The sequence below is a fragment of the Aplidium turbinatum genome, chromosome 1, assembly GCF_918807975.1.
Source record: "Aplidium turbinatum chromosome 1, kaAplTurb1.1, whole genome shotgun sequence".
Classification (NCBI taxonomy): Eukaryota; Metazoa; Chordata; class Ascidiacea; order Aplousobranchia; family Polyclinidae; genus Aplidium; species Aplidium turbinatum.
The window spans coordinates 42,213,055-42,237,605 of NC_137472.1; the positions used below are offsets into that span (position 1 = coordinate 42,213,055).

The 24,551-nt window shown below is 36.7% G+C and overlaps 1 protein-coding gene across 1 annotated transcript in view; it reads right to left on the reverse strand.

Annotated features, from left to right (window-relative positions):
* Nucleotides 1-1,376: 1,376 nt before the first annotated feature.
* LOC145765937 (integrin alpha-5-like) overlaps nt 1,377-24,551 on the reverse strand; it is a 46,891-nt gene continuing 23,716 nt past the window's right edge. Inside the window, exons 11-28 of the mRNA XM_082577599.1 lie at nt 23,410-23,590; nt 22,855-22,940; nt 22,463-22,714; nt 21,650-21,862; nt 19,593-19,896; nt 18,988-19,136; nt 18,289-18,515; nt 17,891-18,053; nt 17,203-17,313; nt 13,423-13,511; nt 11,153-11,248; nt 10,439-10,553; nt 9,970-10,086; nt 9,649-9,780; nt 8,466-8,579; nt 3,075-3,164; nt 2,489-2,620; nt 1,377-2,081 (exon numbers count right to left, since the gene is read on the reverse strand). Coding sequence (XP_082433725.1) covers nt 1,950-2,081; nt 2,489-2,620; nt 3,075-3,164; nt 8,466-8,579; nt 9,649-9,780; nt 9,970-10,086; nt 10,439-10,553; nt 11,153-11,248; nt 13,423-13,511; nt 17,203-17,313; nt 17,891-18,053; nt 18,289-18,515; nt 18,988-19,136; nt 19,593-19,896; nt 21,650-21,862; nt 22,463-22,714; nt 22,855-22,940; nt 23,410-23,590 — 2,703 coding nt within the window. The 3' untranslated portion in view covers nt 1,377-1,949. The remainder of the gene's footprint in view (nt 2,082-2,488; nt 2,621-3,074; nt 3,165-8,465; nt 8,580-9,648; nt 9,781-9,969; nt 10,087-10,438; nt 10,554-11,152; nt 11,249-13,422; nt 13,512-17,202; nt 17,314-17,890; nt 18,054-18,288; nt 18,516-18,987; nt 19,137-19,592; nt 19,897-21,649; nt 21,863-22,462; nt 22,715-22,854; nt 22,941-23,409; nt 23,591-24,551) is intronic.

Here is a 24,551-nt window from a genome sequence, read left to right on the forward strand (position 1 = left end):
GAAGCACTAATAAAAACAAAAGACAGAACAAAATGGAGGCAGTTTATATGCGGGAGATCACAGCTGATCAAACATGATCAATCTGTTGAAGAAGAAGAAGACCAATCTGACACCAAACGAGTGTAAACTACTTCAGACACGTATTGATCACTCGTCATCTTCAAGCTATTAATGAAAAGGTTATCAATAACTTGGTGATGATGTTGATCTTTTGAATCTTCAATCTCTTCATTAAATGACGTTGTATTGTCATTACAAAAGATCTGATTGTTGGATAATTTGACAAAACTGCCACAAATTGAGCTGGTGTCATAAATTTTTGATTCATAAACTGAATTTGTGTAATTTCCAGCAATCCCTGCTTTATAGTTTTTTTTGAATGACTCCACCAAAGTGGTGAAATGAGAATACTCCCGGTTGTCGCGATTATTTAATAACCCTGTCTAGTCGTCGCCCTGTTTGAGACATCGGAACGTTTATTTTGTGTGGTTTCGATATCACGTAACATCTCTTTTATGAAAAACAAAAAAAGGAAACAGAACCATGAGTCAATCCTGGTCTTAGGAGAATAGAGACTTTTTGACAACAAGTAACTTCCGATCTCTCCATAAAATTATTGAGACCTGATATAAAAGGCGGTTTGTACAAGTTTTCAGAAATAATTTTTATGTATTTACTTTGCGAAACGTCAGTTGTTCCATAGAAGATTCAAGCATAGAGACACAGGTTTGTACAAAATCCATATTTTCTCTGATTTACCACTTAGTGAGATGTTGCACAGCCTGACGAGTGTTCTTTCTTGTATGACGAGCAATGCATGAAAAACCTCATGTTAGTCATACCAAAATTGCTTCTCCGCTTTTCTTTCTGCTGGTAGATGACAAATTTGACAGCCGAGGCCACACTATTGGTTTTGCTGTGTAGTTCTACTTCCGTGTGTAAGCCTGCAATCCTACATGGTAATAGTTAGTTTAACTAAAACTGCTTTGAAAAAAACAATAGATTCAAGCAAAACAAATATTTTCAAAAGATTGACTTTCCAGGTCAATTATCACAATTTTATCGGCCAGCAAAACTTGGCGTATTTGCATTGTTTCAACACCGCTAGGGCGTTAAAACGATGTAAATAGGGGATCTTTTGCTGACCGAGTTGTTGAAAGAATTACCTAACACACAACAACGTTTAATCGATGTCGGTTAATATTTCACAACTTGGCTGTGTTGCAAAACGTTGTGGTGTGCACTCTGCATGCGTCGCTGAAGCGTATTTTCACAAAAATCAGGCTAAAAGCACGAGGACTTTGTCTCTTTTGTCATTGCACTGACCAATAATATTTGACCTTTCGACTTCTCATGTTCTGATGCACCGCTGATAATCACAAAAACAACAGCTATATTTCAACCAAAATAAAACGTCGTAATATATACTTTGGCGAATCGATCTCAGAAGTACCAGCATCAGAGCCGAAGGTACAGACGTCTATTCACAAGCAGTATGGTAATTGGTGACGTATTCCGTTTCTGTCACTTGTCAATTGCCTTAGGTATCGCTGATCGATCCCATACTGACGCGTATCACTGTGTTTCAACAGAGCAGGTACAACCGATGTCGATAATATGATACAAGAATAGATAGAGCTAATTCAATAATAGCAGTAAAAATTAATTTTTTACACCCATGCAGTTTAAAAAAAAAATGCATCGTATGTCGATCTTTTCTGATCTTATTTTCATAAATTTTAACAGCATATATAGAATATACATAAATTTTCAACATTTTTTTATGATTTAGCACAAACGATATTCAAGGTGGTATTAACCGCTTTGTGGATATTACATCATTGGCCAAAGCACTGCATTGAAACAATATTCAAAGAACTATGCTACAGACACAGTAAACATTTTTTTGTGAAAACATGCAGAATCTGGACCATTTCATTAAAACAGTGTTAATTCTCTAACACAGGGTTGTCTATTCCTGTTTGAGCCGTTGCATTGCTTTCAGGAACAGCTGCGCTTCCTTCTGCTTGGCCCTGGGCAGCTTTAGTCATTTCTGCATATTTGCTTGAAAAAAATTTTGCCTGGAACATTAAGACAGTACATTTATGTGCAGATTGTCGAAATATAACACCACTACAAGTTTCTTATAAATTTTTAATGGCAAGCAGTTGTTTATTTGTAGTGAACATTTGTGAAAAAATATTTTATTATTTGTTGATTGTCCAGTACATTTTAATTGATGCAGTTGCACCGTTGTCTCACTTCTCAACAACTTCCAAGCGTGAAGTGCTGAAGGGGTACTGCTGACTGCTGAGATGCATTGAACTTTGCACTGCCACCACGAAGGCCGCCTATGGGGTGGTTTGCATATTTTTTTTTGTTTAATCGCATGCAGTTTGCGATATAGCTTAAAAAATAACTGTGGTTTGCCAATCAAGTAAATAATGTAATAATAAAAGTATAAAAGCATCTTCTTTGACATGATTACCTTCCACAGGGCTGCCACCACGATAGCAATCAACACAATTCCGGCGATAATGGAAACAATGATGACCCAAATTGCGACACGGCTTTGTGGGATGGATTCCGGAGCGACAAATTGTGTTACGGTTGTTGAAGCCTTTAACGAAGAAGCAAAGGATTACTGAAAATTTGACATCAAGTCTAGTTTACTGGGAAATATGATTAGGTAGCTACTAGCTATATATAGCGATATAACGAGTGTGACGGAAAATCAAACTTCTGTATTTATAAAATATGAAAAAGCACATCACTAGTTTTTTTTAAATTATAGATTTGTTTTTTAGGGCTTGCTTCTGATTATTAGGTAGATCGCCCATTTGAGGAAGTGTCTTAGTACTGGATCGTCTTTTCCAACTCACTTTTCCAACTTTTGATAATAATAAACATAATATGGTTTTTCATTTATAAGATTCTCATCGCAATTTCAATATCATCTATCCAGTACACGTAGCATCATGTGATTACAAATATCATAAAAAAATTAGGCAAATATTATACATAGGCTGCAGCAATAGCTATGATTCTATGACAGGCCGGCAAAGATGTCTTACAGATGAATCATACTGAAATTGTGTTCCACCCAACAAGGTCTCTGGTGTGTGAACTTGCAAATAGCTGGACATCGCAGTAGACAACTTAGGCTGAAACAACAAGTGTATTTTTAATTTCAAGTATAACTGTGTCACACAAGGTTTGCTGATCGCTGTATGACCTATTTTTAAACAGCGGTACTTTGGATATTTTTGGCTGCATGATTTTATCCTTTCTGACTGATGATTTACAGTGTAATGCTCTGTATCTATCGCAGATAGGCGTTACGTAGTCATGGCGTTACTGAGAAATTCCATCTATTAAGCCAGAGATGTCCAAAGTCCGGCCCGCTGGCCAAACTCGGCCGCGGTACACTTTTGTAATGCCCGCGCCTGTTGTTGCACAATGTATTATTTTTGGCCCGCAAACACACATAAATCATACAAAATCAACTTGCATTGTTTAAGAAATTGATAAAGACGGTATTTCTCATCAACACAACCAGGCGAGAAAAGTTTAAATGATTGTTATTTTGTTACGCCATCATCGCAAAATCAATTACTATGCCTGAAACTGCTGTGAGTAGTGATACAGTAGAGCAGGGGTGGGCAAACGTTTTGTACTGAGAGCCACATTTGAAAAAATGTTGCAGCCGGGGGGCCGCACACTCTCATTACAAAGTAGGAAAATTTACCCGGTGTGTAAATACACGCATATTCATATTAAACACAATTTTGTATTTCACACTCAGTTACGTTTAAAGCTATGCAATCATCATCACAAAAGTTAATGAGACTTGTGCAAGTGTTCACAGTTATTCACAATCTTCTGGTTTGGTTGTGTCTTTTTAAATTGTACTCCTTGAAAACAGCCACGGACTCACGGCACAACAAGCAAACTGCTTTATTCCCAATTTCGATAAAATACAGTATTTAACAGTCCATTCCTTATTAAAAATACGACTTTCGTCTTCAATGTTTCGCTTCTCAGCACTCATTATTTTAACAGAGTAAAAATATAAATCTTTTATTTTTTAACAAAAATCCTGTCGAAGTAGAAAACATTAAACTGTGCGTCTAAAACAACAATGAAAAGCTATTTGGAGGAAAGTAGAAGTACTGGTAGGCCTACGGTAGCTGCTACCGTATTTGTATTTTATGATCAAACAATTGAATCAAACAATGCGTGAGAGCATGTTGCAATACATGCGCGACTGACGTGTGTGTGTTTGATTAGTAGTTTCTGCAAGTGCCGGCGGGCCGCATAAAATGGTCTCGCGGGCCGCATGCGGCCCGCGGACCGTAGTTCGCCCACCCCTGCAGTAGAGCATTCATTCATTTTCGCTAGTAAAATGTTTTTGCTAGCAAATTCAACGACCGCTGCTAATTGAGCTTCGGTGCGAAGCCGACAGCAACATCTTTCGTGCCTTTTTATCATCAGCTGGATAAAAACAAATTTCCAGAGATGCGAAAGTTTGAAAAAAAGGGTTGAGTTTGTTCGGTTCAACTTATTTGTGTGAGCTGACGTTCTCGGTTATAAACTTAAGAACCGCTTGAGATTAAAACTGAGCGACTCCCATCTACGTAATATTTTTCGCTTGTCTACCATTAACCTTGAACCTGACATGACCTGGGTATAGAAATCAAGACGTTAGTTTCATCCTTGAAACTAACATAGCTGTGTTTTACAAATATTTTGGATGTGATAATTTCATACAAAAAAGCAGATAGCTTATAGCCTACAGCCTGACTTATGATATCCCATGAATCCATGATATGTATACAATGAATTAATGAAATGCTTAAACTTGCGTATTGCTTTGTTGTATGAAAATGACATTAAATAATACAATAGTGCTACTGTATATATGCATCTTTCTTTACGCAAAACAAGATTGTCGAATGCTGTGGGCCCGTGGGCACTTCCGCACTATCAAATTTTGCACGCCTGAGAAAAATTTGGACACCCCTGCATTAAGCAAACGAAATGTTGTTTTATATCCGAAAGTTACTTGTAGATCTTCGACTCAGTGGACTGAATTGGAAACAGCTGAGATTTGTTAATTTTTAGTATTATAAATTTCGTACAGTTTTGTTTATAAAAAAATGTTAATTCTTGTAAATAATTGTATTAACCCTTTGCTTTTCAACGTTTTTTTGGAAGTTAACTGCTCAAGGGGGGGCCATTTTTGGATCAAATTCAATCAGCTGTTACGTGTTATCCGCTGGTGCTATTTCAACAGAAGTTGCACTGGTGTGAAAGCAAATCATTTGTCTATAAGTTTGAAAAGTCATTATTTTAAAATTTTATATGTTAAACTTGATATTTCAATTTTTGCAAAGGTACCCAAAAACGACAATTTTGATTTAACTTGCCGCTATTTAATTACCGTGCTAATCCGATTTCATGCAAACTTCTGAATAACAAAGAGCTCGATCGAACGCACGAAATGTGTGTGCGGTGTGCCGAATCATTGCATTGATTAGAATTTACGGTTTGCGAGCAAATCTTATTGTAAGCTACTCACTGATTCTAAAATAGTTACAATCAGAGTAACATTGTTACACGAATTTGAAAAAAAACAAAACTGCGTTTGTTGTCTTACATTTTTATCCTAAACTAATGCATTCCGAAACTCATGGCTAGCTTCTAGTTTTATGGAACCAAATTTCTCATAAGTAACACCTTAGCCTGCTTGAATAGATGTTTACATCTTCGTTTGTGTATTTTATGTCTACAATTGAGTTTGTAGTATGAATATTTTTAGTAGAGAGAAGACAATTGAACAAGTTGTTGAAATTATCTGAAATTTCTAAGTTCAAATTAGGTGCTTTTGAAATTGTGGATTTGTGTCAAGTCGCAACACAAATATCATGCAGGCCACATCATAAGTCATTTCGCTTACGCGTGTTTATAAACATGACTCATAAATTACATCCACAAAAAATACAGCATTTACTGTACATCAACAAAGCTAAGTTCGAAGCTCACTTTTTATTGAAGATTGTGTCAATCAATTTGAAATAACATTTTTAGTCCGCCAGCGTCGAAACAATGCAACAGCGAATTGAGGAATATGCGTAAACAAAGGAAATGTGAAATAACCCACAGTCAGCAAATCTACATAAATTTAACGTTTACAAATGTTGAATCAATGTAAAAGGACTGGATTGCTGACTGGGTCCTTATTGTTTGAAGCACAAAAAATACGCGTAAAGGCGACAACATCAGCAAGGCAGCGATTATGTTTCTGGCCAAAAAAAAAATTAACTTTTGACTTCAAAGATAAAAATGATTATAACGAAGCTTCAAAGTTTGTCGTAAAAAATATTGCAGAAATACAATAAACATAATCATTTTGTGCCAGATTGCGAGAAGACTTCCTAGATTCTTCCCAAACATTTGCATGATTGCAAATTATTTTCTATAACTTTATATTGCCAAAAAATGGCTTCTTTGTTGAAACAACGTGGCTACAATTCTATAAAAAATTCTTAGGCCTACTACATTGAAGTAATGAAATTTTTTTTTCTGATTTTGCTGATGACGTTTTAGAATATCCGAGAAGTAAAAAATAATAATGATGAATTATTTTACAAAACCGTGGTTTGCAAGCGCTTTACAAAAAATTGTTGGGGGAAAATTTACTATTAGACGTAAAATGTTTGTAAAAGAAAATTGTCGGTTTACGTATTTATAATGTTTATTGCGCTGTTATCAAATTATAAACTGCCTGTATTGTCTACCTTTGTGGTTGCCGGCCAGCTTAGACCAGCATGCAAACTACGCGTTTTTGGTATTTGCATCGTGTTATGATTCTCGAAAATTTCCCACAAGGTCTTTATTTTCATCGTGATATTTTTGTGCCTTTTCTGTCCTAAACTTGAAGTCATTGTGAAGCACAATCCACATCGGTTTTTAGACTCAATCTTCATTGAAAATCTTTTGTGTGGTGCATCATTTCAAGTAGTGTCTTCCCCTAAGCTGTTACACAAACCGCCCAGAACCAGATTGATTATTATGTATCTTACAGCCGTTGAAAGCTCGTTATTGTATGTGTGGAATTATTACTGTAAATGTCTGACTAAATTCATGCCAAAGTCGAGCAAATTCTGCTTTCGGGATCCTTGCCGTTATTTACTGTGTTTTTTTGTTGATAAGTTTAGGCAGCATTTTTCCAAGATAAATGAAGCCATCGGTATTGTTCGTCACTTAGATTTAGTTTCCTCAGCATTGTTTATTCATTCTTTGATCCACTAGTTTGTCTCACTTTTGGTATAATCGGATCGTTTATAAATGGCGGGTCTTCACAATAGCCGGCCTCTTATACTGTACATTGGCGCAACGTATTCAGATGTTGAATCAATGATCAAGAAAGCTGATTTGTTGTTTGTCTAATGTGACGCCTAACTTTATGCCTTGTCTACATTACAAAATATTTTGTAATGTACATGAGGCATTATCATCTTTATTTTGCGCTCTTTGGAACAACACACAGTGCACGGTGAAACAATAATGCAGGACATAAGAACAAGTAGGCGACATAAAGCAGGGAAGGGACGCCATCGAGTTAGCTGCTACGTGTAAATGGAGCCTATCTCATAATTTTGAGTGTTTTTCACAATTACTGTTTGCAAAAACGCTATTTCTCCGGCATCTCCCAAAAGCATTTGCAGTCATACATTTCCGCAATTGCAATGCTTGTCAATGAGAGTATTTCCATAGAACGTTTATTTCGAAACCAGGTTTTCGTGCCTTCACCCAAGATTTCTTATTGTAACGTTTTTTATTCGTCAATGAATATTATCTACTTGAAATAACTGTTTTGAATAGTTTGTGGCCTACATAGCCTACTATTTTGATCGTGGATTGCTATTCTTCTTTGTAGAGCTGATAACGCAAAAAACGTTTGCTATTATTTTTTCTAATTAACAGCTTTGTGATCACTGGCTTTTCTTTTGTAGCGTAAGAAATAACACGCTTTGTATTATTGAGGTCAAACCAAACAAAGGAAAACAAGAGGACGTTTCTCTCTGCTCGCGCATATCGATGCACGAAGCAATTATGAGCTTATGGCTTGTTATCGCAATGTAATCCATTTCACGCTTTGCTGGAAGTCAGCTAGAAATAGCAAAAATTCACCAAAATCTTGAATTTACAAGAAAACTACACAACTGTTAGCATCAAATTTAATATCATCAGAACCGCCTGGCAATTTTAGGAAAAGTCAAGAAAAACCAAGTGCATGGCGTTACTGTGCTTCAAATAATCAAAGGAAATATGAGGGGGGGGCCAAATCTGGCCTCCCTTTGAGGAGCAAAGTGTTCTCTATCAAGCTACCAAATCATGCAAAGCTACCGTGGTTGTTTGATTCGTGCAAAAGTTTTGCATTGAGAAAATATGTATCTCACCTGTGATAATGTGGGCAGCCAAAGTTTAAACATTGCCATCACAGTTGCAGATTCGAAAGGAGAAAGGTTGTTGAGGCTGCATGTTATCGTATCACAGTACACGTCATCGCAGGTCTGTGACGTAGAAGGTTGTATTTTGAAAATAAACTGGATAGAATAGGAATGATAGCGTAGAAGCATTTCTTTATTTTGGTGCATGATTGGTCAAATCAATACTATTGTTTACACTTAAACAAATACATATGTCTAACCTACTAATGAAACATGCCACACATCATCACATGCGTCGGTAAATCAAACCTATTTCGTTTACCACCTCTCGCTCAATCAGCCATTTTTTTCAAAAGCTTTAAATTCATTTTGATGCCCAAGTTTTCCGGTTTGTTAGAACTTTGACTTGGAATTGATGTTGTTCAATTGAGATGGTCTGAGTGCATTTTTGATTAAACTTAACAAATCAATTCAGAACAATGAAATTATGGCGATTGATTAACTAATACTCTATCACGGTTATGTAGAGTGTAGACGAATGGTACCCAACTTTCGAACGGAAGATGATCGTTGGAAGTGGTAGAATACCAAAAAAAAAGACTTCTCAAAAGATCTGATGACGTCACAATCAACGTCACAATCTTAAACCGATTTGCCTATTGGTCGTGCTTGGAATGAAGGCTCGAGTTTTTAAGCCAATTAAGTAGATTATTATTTAACAAAATAAAAGGGAAGATTATGATCCGGTTGTGTGTGATTAAAAACACAAACAAATTGTTGCAAAAAAATACAATAACGAAAGTGCAAAGTACAATCTTGATATTGATATCTATTCTTTCTTCCTGGTAACAGCTATGTATTAACTGCTCAACCTGTCTTCTTCCTAACTTAACTCAAGTTCCACATGTGTTGAGTGAAGATTATATATTGTCAAGAAGAGACAGGTTCAATTGTGATGTGGAATAGTCACACGCTCTAATACGGGATGTCCGATAGATTCGCACATCGTCAAAAAGACCGAACCACGTTGTCGCCAAGTAGCGAAAACACGAGTTAGTTAAATACAGAAAGAATAATGAGAGATTGTCGCTTAAGCGTGACGATGCATCGTAACAATGACGTCATGATTGCATCACAATACGGGGACAGACAGCTGGGCAATAATTTCGTGAACAACATCACTTTTTCTCACCGTTTGTTGACTGAAATTGACACTAAATGGCGGTGGAAAGATCAGGGATATGTTGGTTTGTGACTTGATGGCTGAAGGCAGGTTGAAGTAATTGATCTTCCCTTCAATGTCACATTTGCAAATGCTTGAAGGCTGAAATCAATTTTCAAAATGTTACCTTCAATAAGGTGTTTTAAAGTAATTATTGGTAGGCTAGGCTATTTCTTTTTACAAATCATCTTTTTGGTTTGGAGAATTTGTAGGCTATGGCTTAGACGCATGTATTGAAGATCCCTTTGTGCTTGAAAATAAGCGCTCAGCCAGTGATACAAAACGTCTTACGTTGCATTGGAAATCATGTAGATACAAAACAGGTGAAGCCTTGCGTGAAGTTAACGATGTTGGCCACTGGAACGTCATTGATGACGTAGAAAGGATATGAGGACCCGAGTTGACAATCTGTTAGAATGGTTCAAAATGGTGAAGTGAAGCAAACGTTGTTCAAGAAAATAGCTATAATATCCTCGTGTAGAATTGCATTGCGCATTCGTTTCTTAAAAAACTAGTCTGATAATTAGAATAGAGTAAAACGGTGATAATATTTAGCATCGACAACAAACGAAATGAATGCAAATCAGTGGAAAGCTGCTAAAAATGAATTTGTTAGGTTTGCTCGCTAGATTTTCATAACAGAGGCCAATCAGGCTATAGGCTACCCTGAGTCTTGACACTAAATTTTTTATGTAAAATTTCTTGCATATTTTTCTGGACGTACAGTGTTTATTGTAGTGACAAATAAAACATGGCTCACCATGTATGAATGAGAAATATCAGTATTTGATCCACCAAGAATGTCGTCGTTCAAAGTTTGAGCAAACGTTTGACCGGTGGAGTAATTGTAAAAAATGTTCGATGGATTTCCAGGCCTGTAAAGAAATCTCACAAAATTGAGAATGGCGTACAGTACGGTATTTTAGCATGTTTTTTTTATGTTCTTCTGTGCGCTAATTAATAAAAATATGATGCCTACACGTTTCTGTTAAAATGTAAACGACCTGCCAATTAAAAGCTATGAATAAGTATTCCTAAACTTCCCCTTAGTAGGAAAATGATGACAGATTACCATGTCAAACATGTTAACGATATGGCATAATTACTGCAATAAAGTTTTAAAACAATGAAAACTATTACTACAAAAAGTGCTCAATGCTAAGCAAAAATATTTGAATAAGACATTCTGATGATCCGTTAGGTGAAACAGGCTGTTAAGGATTCAGATAGTAATAACTATATTTGATGTAATAAAGTTTTATGTGCTTCTTATAATCACAATGAATAGCCTACTTACAAAACTACCGTAACGTAATTGTAACATTTGCAACTAGCAAACATGTTGAAGTTACTGTACTTCAAATTTCGTGTGGAGAATCTTATTTTTTGTTGCTTTGTTGTAGAAATTTCGTTTGCGGCTTATGGTGTTCATTTTCAAATACACTTCGGCATAAGCAATGTCACAACAACTTACTGCGTCAAAGATAAATCGACCGAATAACGGACTTGGTGAGAAAACGAAAAGTTGTTATTGTTGAGATTTTGATCAGATCCAAAGCCTTCGCCAGTGCTGAAAAGAAATAGACTTGATTTAACACAACCTAAAAAAGAAAGCAATTGCACCATTATACATTCTATCACACAGTCGTCCCTGCGTAATCTGACCAATGTGGTTGGAATATTTCATTCACAACATTGCAACATTGGGTTTAGAGTTGTCATCGCAATACACCGGCCAACTGCACACACCCAGAGTTGCACAATGTCACTAATTAGGACCATGGGCGCCGATCCCTATAGCACAGCGGGACATGACCCCACTATCTTTTTACATGTCTCCGCCATCTTTTTTCATTATTTTTATAACGTAAAAGGGAAAATATTAACCAAATGTCACAATTTTAAAATCTAAGTTATTGAAAGGAGGGGACAACATTTTTGTTTTATGCGAAGAAACCCCGACCATAGTAGAAATGTTTTATTATGCAGAGAAAGTTTCCCCGCATAATCGTTTCCCTCCTCAACTTCAAACACCAGAGACGAAATATCGCTCAGAATATTTTGCAGTCATTGACAGCGCGCAGCAAAATCTTACTGACTGTATCAAGTCGACTAATCTTGAGCACTACAAAATTCTGGAGAAACCACTCATTAGTGGAAAGCTACAATCACATGTGGTAGACGATTATCCTGAGCTCTCTGACACAGAGTCTCTTGCACAAGAACTATGCTTCTTTCGAAAGTAGGACAACGGAAAGTTGTTGGAAGATTTTCAAATAATTTATTTCAAGAAGATGCCATCTCATATCACCAGTCAGCTCATGTTCAGCTGAACGGTCATTTTCAATTTTGCGACATGTCAAAACTTGGTTACGGTCTACCATGACACAGAAACGGCTAAATCATGAAATGATCTGCCATGTGCACACCAAAATTTGGAATGAATGACCTCTCCAATGACCTCCATGACCTCTCCAAGGACTTCGTTTTTAATTTGCCGGAGACTTGTTGCCGAGTGTTTGGACATCTGCTGTCCAATGCTGACACTGACAATTAAAATATATATATATCGCATTTGACTTGTACCTACTGTAGGCCTAGGCTATTTGTTTGTTTGTTAGAACAGACCCCCGATCTTTCTAGCTCGATTTGCTTGTCGCCCCTTCCTACCTTTTCTAGTAAATGTCCCCACCAATTCTACAGAGCGATCGGCGCCCATGATTAGGACTAAAGGACAGATCCAGACGTCGAAGTTAAGAGATATTTTTGTAGCCAGGTGTTTAAAATAATTTTCACGACTAGAGAACCCTAAAAAAAGCATTCAAGCGGAGTCGTTCGTCTGAGATAGAAGAAGTAGCCTACACTACAATCTTTCTGTCATGAACCAGTGGATTACAAAATGACTGATGCACATTGCACAACTTCAGAATGTTTGATATTGGCATAAACATGACACCTCTGAACGTATAAGGTGGATAAAAGTACACTCTATACCAGTGGTTTTCAACCAGGGTTCCGCGGAACCCTAAGGTTCCGCCAGTAAGTCTAAGGGTTCCGCAAGTTCACATTCAAATCCGAGAGTCTATTTTATTATTATATAGATGCATTCTGCTTGGTTGAAAAGGAATATCCTGCAATTGCTCAGAAAGCGCTGCGACTTCTTAAGCTGTTTTCAACCTCCTACTTGTGTGAGTTTGAATTTTCAGCTCTGACAACCATCAAACACAAGAGACGAGCACAATTGCTGTCTGTGGAAGATGAACTTCGTGTGTGTTTGTTAAACACACGACCCAACATTAAAGACTTGTGCAAGAAACACCAGGCTCAAGTTTCTCATTGAATTTTTTATGAGAATAAATGCAATTTTTTACAGTTTTTATTTTTATTGTACATAAATAAATCTGAATATGAGTATTTTAATTTAATTTTATTAATTAAACGATGTTTTTTGCATAAGGCAATTAAATTATGGAACAGGGGTTCCTCGAGCTTGTGGAATGTTTCATTGGATTCCGTTCCACCAAAAAGGTTGAAAACCACTGCTCTATACTTTTATACGGTGGTAAAATTACTTTCTTATGTATTTAGGTGAGGGTGATCACCACAGTTGTCCATTCTGGATCCGTCATTGCTTGGTGTTTCCTTTTTTACATCAACTAGGCCTAATACAGTCATGTGACTATTAATTTTTTTTAAGACTTCATAATTTTTATTCCTACTGATTTATTACGCTATTCTACTTACTTAGAATAAACGTTGCCTTGTACGAAAATCTCCGAAGAGTTGGCATATTTCAATAAGGATTGAAGCGGGTAGCTTAAGACAAAGTTGCACTGAAAAATAACAAACATATTAAACTACCGTATAGTAAATGTAAAATATAGGTTTACGTTGGTACTGCTATTCTGCATTCATCAAATGCTGGCATTTGTACAACAATCAAATCTCTTAGTGTAATTTATTAAGAATCGATTTCGCTATAATTGACTATAGTTACGAAATTCATAAAAACGTTGTATTGAGGCACCTTTGCCCCAGCAGCTTGATGCAGTTCAAAGAAAAAGGAAATGCGTTTTTAAAAGAATTTCAGTTCACCAGCTGCATGTAACTGAAGACTTTGAAGCAAGCGGTAAAAATTCTAGGTAGGATTATGAAGACGTTCTTCAAACGGTAGAATGATTTTGTGCATAAAATCTAAACTGTATTAACAAATAATGGTATTTGTTGTTGTATAAATTTATTTCCAATATCGTTGGAAAGCACAAGCATAGATCTAACCAACTAAGTCAATACCAAGTCCCAAAATAGTACTAGCTCCACCTGGTGACCACCTAAACTTGACCAAATTCAAGCCATTATCAAAAGTTTACTTTAAATGATAAAAACATTAAACGACAGCCAATTAAAAGAACATGCTACTATGTACTGTGTTACTAACCCTAACCCTAACTCAGTGCATTTATAACTCAGTCCGGTACAGGTTTATAATTATTTATATTAGGTTAGCCTACTGGTTGATGCAGCCCCCCATGTTTTGAGACCACGGGCCGCCACTGTTAACAAATAATAGTATTTGTTGTTGTATAAACTTATTTCCAATGCACTTCAGCGTTTAACAACGTTTACAACATCACCACAGTAGGCTACATGAAAAAAAAAATGTTAAGGCATTGTGAAAGGTCAAGTTGCTATTGTTTCTATTTGAATAGGATTTGCAATAAAATTATGAATTGTTTTTATTTGAGGAAGATGCTGAAGAATTTGCGGTGGCAAAAACTTTATCAATAAATTATGCAAGCTTCCGAACCTGATTGATTTTGTTTACGTATTATGTTGAATTGTTGGGTTGCATCCTAAATGAAGGATCCTTGTATAATTTCTCATCCTCAATAACATCAAGGAATCAGAACAGAAGTTGGTTTGGTTTTGAATCTTTATCCTCGAACTGACAAAGCCTGTAACAACCCCATATCACCAGCTATAGTACCCAGCCTACGTCACAACTTGATATAACTGGATTTGGTAAAAACTATACGTGACTCACTATTCATCTTAGTATTTCATAAACAAATGGTGGTTTCCTGAAAACAAATAATGTTGATGCCTCGGAAATGCATGCGAAGCGTGGCCCAAAGAATATATACACAGAGTGTTGTTATTTCCCCTGATCATTTATCGGAGTTTTACGATCTGCGATATCGTGTTTGAGTTGTTGGATCGTTTTACTGTATATATGTCGGAACTTCCGTAGACATATCGGACCCATTCACGATTTATTCGGAAGATGTCACGACAGCGTCAGATAAAATTACTTAATTACAGAGTGATGAATTATATAAACTTTCGTAGTTGAATTATTTGATTGGCCGAAAAAGTGTCTATGTGGACTTATTCGAGTATTTTCATTGGCTGGACCAGACATATAAGCAGGTGTTTGCTTGCCAGAATTTCGTTGGGTTTAGTGGCATTTAGTTGGGTTTTCATCTAGACCAACTCAGATGCGCGGCAAGCATCGGCACCTGTTTATATGGCTGGTCCAAACTACTAATGTGTCAGACTATTTCAGTGCATTAATATAATCAATATATAATATAACATGTGTTGTAGTCTTGTCCAGAAAAGTTAAACCAGGGCAATAATTAGGACTCACGAACAATTTGAATAAAGAATTCAAACCCTGAATGAGTCAACTTAAGTAAATTACGCTAATCGGAACTATACGATAATTATATGAGCACTCTAGGCGACATATGGGTGTCATAAGCCTTGATAGGTTATTCCTGGTAGTTTCGCATACTTATGGAGGCCCTTGGGGTAAGGTCGGTTACGGAGATTGACAGAATGAAATTTACCGATTTTTAAAGTGTTACAAACGTTTTTCGACGATACTCATGTTAGCCCTTTTCAAGTAACCAACTGACTGATGTACTTCATAAATAGAAATTACAGATCTGATCTACATACACAAAAATCGAAAAAAGAAGCGCAAAAGAATAAAAGGGCAAGGCAGAGAAGAGGCAAAATCACATGACGCTTTGTTGCCCAGAAAAAAACACAAATCAATGACGTAAAATTAGGTGAAGACATTTAGCAGATAAGAGGCGCCTGCGGCAAACAGCTGCCTATTTGTCTAAACCTTGCTATAAAAGACTTCATCTCCAGACAAAGACAAGGGGGCAATGATTCCCTTAAGATTATGCAAGCTTATGTCAACTGTTTGTATATTTTTACGTTGGCAATGGGATATTTGGTATTTCATAGTTGGTTCCTGAAGACCAACACTACCGCCTCTACTTGGCGGAACTAGTAATGCTGAGGATTAACCTGAAGCAGCCAAGGTGGTGGCCGGTGGGGTACTGTAGATAAGGACTGGCTGATATAAGCTTACTACAGTAATTTCTTGGCCGCATATACTTCGATAAAAAGTACACATGAACTATACGTACTGCTCAAGCAAAAGCTGTTGTTCAACAAATGAAATCCGCAATGTGGTGCAATAAGTAGGCTACCGTACATATCTTTCTCAACTATAGCTACATGGTATTAAAGTGTTACATTTATCCAGTTTTTAAATATAATTAAGAAACATGGACAACAAAAGAATGACTAAAAGAACAAATGGGTTTGAAATGTAGTCATTCCGTAAAATGCAGGGGATTTCCTGGACTGCAAAAAAAACAACCAAAATGTGTTTAATCGAATTAATCAAACAAAGAATCTACTGAAAAACATCAAAGAAATGCAACTTCAATTTCTAGGACATGTACTGCGTAAGAAAAAATTCGAACATGTCTTTCTCATAGGCAAAATTGAAGGAAAGCGTGCTCAAGGCAGACAAAGATTAACCTACTTAAACCAACAAACAAACAAAACAACACTAATATAACCCACACCTAATACACACAGCAAAATACCGTAAATCTTGGAAACTTTCGTAGGCTACAAGAGGCAGTCAATGCTTGGAATCAAGTAAGACAATGAAAGAACAAGAATGTGATATTTCTCAAAGCTGCTTTTGCATGTGAAGTAAGTAGTAACTAAGTATACTGTATACTGTACTGTGCACGACGAGCATAGCTATTCAACATTATGTGCAGTTTTTTAGTGTTCTCTTTAAATGCAGTTCATTATTTTCCTGACGAGGGCACATACTTGCGCCGAAAACGTTTGACGTTTTATTTTTAGTTTTGTCATTGGTTGGAAAAACGTTATTCATCTCAATTATTTTGTTGACTATCAGCTGAAAATGAGTAGTCTACCACAAACTACTTCCTACCCAAATTATACTTTACAGACAGTAGTAATAGGCTACCCTATAATTGCTATGCCAAGCATTGAGGGGTATGAGAAAAAAAAGTTCCCAATGTAGCCTACTGTCCCTTCGGTATTAACGTGCAGGGTAGCTAATTTCAGCTTATACCGGTAGTTGAAACAGAATTGCGTAATTAAAATCCGAGTACCTTTTCAGTCACAACTTTCGCCGTCCAGTGGAACGTAATTAGTCTACCATGCGTTAACACTTACCTCACGCCCTGTCGTAAAGTGTTCTCCCAATATCGCAGCCTTATGAACTTTAAATGACAACTGAGCAAAACCTTCGGAGCTGCTAATGATTCTTGCGCAATCTCCACGAACCTATTCGAGAATTAGAAAATTTAATTACGTAGAGAGGATAAGATCATTTCAAATAATGAAGTCATCGATTTCTGCAATTCTTCATTGACTTTGAAAATTTTCAGGTGTTTTACATAAAACGCAGTGCAGTCAGAGCAATGTTTGCTGCATGGCCTAATGATGAAAACACCAAGCCCACATTGGGCTTGAAAAGACATCTGTTCAACCTCGTCAAAAACATGACGTTGCATCCCAGAAGGACACATGAATCTGACAGAATGGAATGTTTGAATGTCAACAAAGATATTCTCATTCACTTAATTTACTTATTCTTATCTTCTCATTCACTTAGTTTAAGTGTTAAACTATAAAGCATAAGACAAAACATAAGCCACAGCACTCAATGAAAAGCAAGGATTTTCTGGTCAATTTTCATTGCTATATTATAAGCTATTTTAACAATCAGAAGCGCCTATAGCTAATATTTGAAATTCAACGTATAGAGAGTGAAAACGCACTTAATCGAACTCACAGTCGCAAAACTGTGTTTGAATCATTTAACCTTACATTGTAATTTCAGTTTGATGAAGTTGCAAACCTTGCTCAGAAGTAATAATCCTGAAAAAACATTCATTCTTGCCGACAAGACAAAATCTAAACCGACGTTGGCAACTGTGACATTAATTTCAAGAACTCCCGGGGTAGCGCCCAATACAAAAGGTTGTGAAAAATCATCTGAAGGAACAGACGTTTGTGGTGACCTTAAATAAAAAAAAAAAATCAAAGTGTCATCTCAACTGTTACAAATTTTTCAAATATCTTTTAGGCCTACACATCTCGCAACGGAAAAAAATGAACTAATAGTGGATGAAATCGAAATTCAAGTCTCTCAAAACTACCGGTATCTTCAATGTTTTAACTTGAAATAAAGCTAACGTGGAGTGTTTAAGAATAATTAAGTCATATAAAAAATTAAACATAAGTTACGGCACTCACAAATATTCAGCTGTGAATTCTGCTTTCAAATCATACAGGCATAATTGATTTTCATCAGAGCAGCCAGTCTGAAAATACCATTCAGAGGAGGAGGATTTGTTGGACAACGGATCAAGCACAGCAGATAGTGTTTGGTTTTGATGCGATTGAGTAAAATCGTAAAAAACTTGCACTCTTAAAGGAGTATAAGCCCCGTCGTCATTGGAGAAGCTGTGAATGGCGTCCATCTGAAAATAACATCATCTTTTTTAGAAGTTTATTTTGTGCGCAACGCATTGTGGTGTGCTTCTGTTCTGAGCACGACGTTCATTCTTCAAGCATTTCTGCTGAGTTAAATTGGTTTGTTTTTCTACACGCTGTCACTCTACACTTTCTTGACAATTAATTCGTCGCGTTGCATTGTGCATTGTAGGAAGGAGTCATTTATATATACTTTTCTTTTGCTGATGTAGATTGTATTTAATCTTAATAAAACCTAATTAAGGTAATAAGGCAAGTGTAGTGATTTAACTTTACGCATATGCAACCTAGAGGGTTAGTTACAAGTGACTTGATATTTCGTGCTTGTCTGATAGACGTAAAGCAGCTGAAAAATAGTGATGAGACTGCAGCGTTACTTTGTACTTTGGCTGTTATGTTATTTTCAGCAATTGACCACTTACTTTGCTTACGAAGTTACACAAAATTAAACAAGCTTACGTTCAAAGCAACCTCATAGTTTTTACATGTATCCGAAGAAGTAACTGAGCTAGAAAAGGATTCAGTTGATACGGTTTTTCCAAGAAACAACATACGCTTGTTTGCATTGTCCGATACGAGAGGGTCAAGTTCAATTAAGAAGTCCATATCTGAAATGGAGTAAAGAAATATTATTTTGTGGAAAAGGTCTCTTAAGAAACACTTGTTGAATGCTGTGGACAAAATAATTAATCTAATTTTGAGTTGGATTTCAACATAGTATACAGTAGGCCTACTCAGCAGATGTTTTGTTCCAAAGGAGTTTTCTTGTAATGAAAACGCGGTGGAAATCCTTCACCAATTTTAGTCATTTCGTTTTAACACAAAATTCTTTGTTTTGTTTCGTTTTGAATTAAACTTGTACGATAATTTTGATTTTGTTTTAATTTACACAAAATTTGTTTTAAACAGTCTTAAACCGAAAAACAATTAGAGCAAAATTAAAAAAAAAGTCTCCTCTTTTTGCTTATATTTTATATCAAATAACATAAAAAATGTAATCGGTGGGCACCTTTTCTGCTACTCTGTCCCCCGGATACAAACAGCTTGTTTACAGATAAACTTACCAAAACTATTTTGTGAAGCTGATATTCTTTGCCTTGCGCTGATGCAAAACGTAAAGGAGGAACATGTTTGGTTGGGTTGAAGAGCACATTGTACCATATCAATGTTGGTTGGGTTGGTGGTAACGCTAGAAGTAATGCTAACGATAGGTCTAGAATACAACACGAAAACGTCATCACTGTAGGGTGCTGAGATCACAGCATCTGGGTATTGATTCCCATCAAGATCATTAACATTTCCACTTCCTCGAAGAATTCCTCCACCAAATCCTCGTAAATTTTTTGCAACATTTTTACCAAGTATTTTCTGTAAAAACAGTACAACAAAGAACGATTTTTTGTTGAAATTTTTAGAATAGTCAAGCTTTCCCTAGACTTCGCCTTATAGATATGTTTACAATCTTAATTTTTTTTTGTTTACCCCTAGCCAACTTTTTAAGAGTAAGCTAAATTTACCTTACTCTTAAAAAAGTTAGTTTTACTTGGTCTTTCGCTGTCATCCTTGTTGTGAGAATTATTATTGGTGTTTATTGTGTTTTGTGTGCTTTTGTTTTTTTGGCCAACTAAATAAAATAAATTGAACTGAACTAGCTTTCACAAGTTTTTGAGATAAAAACTTTCTTCAGGTGTAAACTTTTTATCGCTGATTTATCTTTCACCAATTTTTCAAGTGAAATTGTAGTACCGGTAGTCTATGTAGCACATAGAGGATGCTGCAATAAATCTATCCCAATGAGAAGTGTGGGCTTAATACCGAAGAGTCGGTACCCGGTCAATTGGTCGAAAGACATTTGGTCGACAGTCATTTGGTCGACAGACATTTGGTCGACAGGACGTTTGGTCGACAGACAATTGGTCGACAAGACATTTGGTCGACAGGACATTTGGTCGACAGACATTTGGTCGACAAGACATTTGGTCGACAAGACATTTGGTCGACAGGACATTTGGTCGAAAGAACGATTTATTTTAGGGTTAACTAACCCTAACCTAATCCTAACCCTAACCCTAACCCTAACCCTAACCCTAACCCTAACCCTAACCCTAACCCTAACCCTAACCCTAACCCTAACCCTAACCTTAACCCTAACCTAACCCTAACTCTAACCCAAATGTCCTGTCGACCAAATGTCTTGTCGACCAAATGTCTTGTCGACCAAATGTCTGTCGACCAAATGTCTTGTCGACCAAATGTCTGTCGACCAAATGTCTTGTCGACCAAATGTCTTGTCGACCAAATGTCCTGTCGACCAAATGTCTGTCGACCAATTGTCTGTCGACCAAACGTCCTGTCGACCAAATGTCTGTCGACCAATTGACTGTCGACCAAATGTCTTTCGACCAATCGACCGGCCACCGAAGAGTCGAAGACTACTTTAGTCCAGTGGCATACGCAAGGGGATTTCGAGGGAAAATCCTTCCTCCATCGAGCTTATTATCTGTTTTCATTTATTTTCTTATTGCTTATCAAGTCAGCAGTCTGATTGGACATTTTTTAACTTTTCATCTTTTTTACTGCTTTTTTTAACAAAATTTATGTCATTACTAGTCAGCAAAAAGATTTTTTTTTTAGAAAATTTCGGTCAGACAGTAGCAGTAGCCGCAATAAAAATTTGCAAAATGTGACAAATCAGACCGCATCTCCAGGTAGCCATGGCCGTACTAACTCTGCAATGAAAAAGTGCAGCTACAACACGGGCCCAGTTACATGTATCTGTGGCACCAGTTCACAAACAGCAAAGCATTTTCTTGTGTGCCCTTAGCTTACTAACCAGGGCAGTTAGAGGGACTTTTAAGTATACAAGTCCGTCGCAAAAAAATGCGTCTGTCTGTGATGTATCAACCAAATTTAGAAGACTCGATAGAAGAGGAATTACTTTGTAAAGATTATTGTCGTTACAGTTTTTGTTTTAAAATAAATCAAGTTGAATAAGCTTTGGGATGAAGAGATGGCCTTTCAGTTTGTTTTGCTTGAAAACTCACTTTATTTAATGTTGGTTCCCGTATAATCTTTGAAAGTTATTATAGACTACCAGTTAAACTGGCTAGTGATGAATTACCTGTTTGCTTGACTCAATAATGCCATCGGAAGTTACAAAATAAATGTAGACTGCTCCACTTTCAGTCCGTGAATTTTCTTCACCAGGCGCACTAATAATGATGTCATCATAGCCATTTCGATCGAGGTCTCCGCCAATGACAATGCTCATTCCAAAACGAGAACCAACTGAATTGGAACCTTTTAATACTTTTGGCCGATAACCTTGCGTCATCTAAACAAAAATTGTTGAAAAAAATTCTGTTTGACCAAGGTGGCCGGTATCTTCTTACATTGGCTGGTTTGGTTGGCTTGAACTTTTATTTGTGATCCGAAAAAGCCTCTGAAAGGTTATTCCTGGCAGTTTCGCATACTTATAAAGAGGCTTTAAACCACCGACGATGCCCGATTGCCGAGATTGGCAGAGTAAAGTTTCCAATGGTCGAAGCTTTGTTCTCTGTGAATTATTCCATCAACTAAGTGCCACTGAATGGAAAGCAGTAGGCTATTAAAAATGCGCCGCTCAAACGCATAGCATACCTTGAGACTGAACAAGCCCTGCTTGTTCATGCGTTTTTTTGTGCACAATGTTAGGCGCTAAACCAATTGAACTACCGAGATGGACTTTTAGCAGACTCTTACCTTGTAAGAGTTTTGCCATGTAAAACCTCCAGATATAGCCTAGGCTACTTGTTATTCAAATCTGGCCACACATACAACATTGCTTTTAAAAAACATAAGATAGGTGTTATTATTGATACCCGCACGTACGAATCCGGTAGCTATAAAAGCTTATCATTACAAGAAACACAAACAAAAACATTTTTTGACTTACCCATCCTTTAATTCCTGGAGCGCTTCGATTATTTGTAAATATAAAGACTCTTCCATTGTCATAAGCACTTGCGCCATCAGAAAACAAAGGAGCAGAGACAAGCAAATCATCTAATCTATCTTTGTTAATGTCTAGACCCAACACAGAGTGTCCAAAATAGGCTCCAAGTTGCCAGAATTGATCCACTGTTGGGTGTAAGATAGAAGAAAATGGAGGGGGCATATATTCTTCTTGCTGGGAGTAGATTAGCACCTAAAACACTTTTAAAGCTGATTTCTTATTCGAAACGTAAAAAAAGCTTGTTTAAAGCAATTGGAGTTAAACATTATAGCTTAATATTCTGTTAATATTAAATGCGATTTTACTGAAACGAGATAAAATCGAAGCCTTACCCCTCCTTTTGATTTGTATCGTGGCGCTCCACTGGCAACAAGTTCAATATCAGCATTTAGAAACTTTCCTGTTGTAACTGAATAACCTTTAAATAAAATAATACCGAATTTGCTTCTACTTCCAATCCAAGAATCAATTTTAGGCCGAGTCCAACTGACGCTAAGTAGTATATACAGAATAAGACTGTTCGCCAGGCATTCAATATACAATAATACTGCACCTTGCATTCTTTCGGTGACTACAAACTAGGCTACCACAAAATGTTGAGAATGGAACGTCGAAAATAAAGCTGGTTATCATTCTCAACATTTTGTGGTTGTGGTAGCCTGGTTTGCAATCACTAGAATAACTCAAGATACTGTTGCACAACAAAGTAGTATACTGTATTTGTAAGCAGCAAAACTAGCGGCAAAGCAAAACTAGTTTACTTTTCAGTAAGTGTTAAATAGTTCGCTGTTTTGTGTCGTGCAGCCTACGTGAATTAGCTTGCAGTAAAGAAAAAACTTAATATTTTTCAAGAAGAGAAAGTATAGGCCTATTAATAAAAGTAATACCCAAATACGATTCTTTAAAATCAAAGAGATTCGTAGCACTAATAAAGCGTTTTAAGTCGTCTTCGTTTGTGAAACTATTGAACTCAGAAGAAAAATATCTGCTGCTTCGTTTTTTCTTGTGTTCCACAACTGATCCTGATCTATCGTAAGCTCCTGCAGCTCCGATGTAAAGATTTTGTTTCTGAAATGATGAGAACTTACAATATTTAAATGTTTATGTTCATTTTTATGTGATGATACTCTAGAGGGGTCGGCAACCTGCGGTTCCGGAACCGCATGCGGCTCTTTAGCTCCTCTGAAGCGGCTCCCTTTAGGTTTGACAAAACTTGGAATTTAAATTTGCGTTTGATAATTATTATAATGAAAAATAAAATGGTAGTCTATCAAAATATTGTTTACTAGTTGTGCAAGGTGATGCAGCAATGGGCCTTCAATGAGTGATACTCTGTCAGAAAACAATAGATTTTTTTGTCATTCAAGTTGTCTTTAGGTCAGTTTGCAGCTTTTAGCGCTAACTGCACGCCTTTTCTATCAGTAGCCATGCACAAACCAAAACAGTGAAAGATTTTGGACAAAACCAGAGGGTTTAACGTAGCATGGACAGATGAACTAAGCATTTAATGCAAGTGATGTTGGCATGCCTGGCCTGCCTGGCCTGCTTAATACGCGGGAAACATCCGAAAAAATGTGACATTTTCAAAATAAGCATAGAGCATTTGCTGCAAAGTACTACATAGTTGAGCGGAAGAAAGCAGTATTAGAACTGATGCAAAAAGCGGAGCAGAGCAAGGGAGCTTTTAATAAATGAATAAAAGTCTCACGCCATACAAGTGCTGCTAGTTTTGTGTCAGCTCAAGAGATTGTTAAGCGTGGCAAGCCGTACACAAATGAAGATTACCGCACATACCAGAATCATTCATAGAAGAGAAACTATGTTCTGATGATCTATATTTAAAGAACCATCATGAAATACGTAGGCCTATTACGTTTGGTGGCTCTGCTGGTTATATATTTTTTTTTGTTAAAAGCAAAAACTCACTTGTTTTTGAAAGAAAACATGATAAGTTTAAAAAAAAATTAGGGTGGCATTTTTTCTGAACATTTTTGGGGCACGAAATCCAAGATGGCGTCCAAAATGAGGC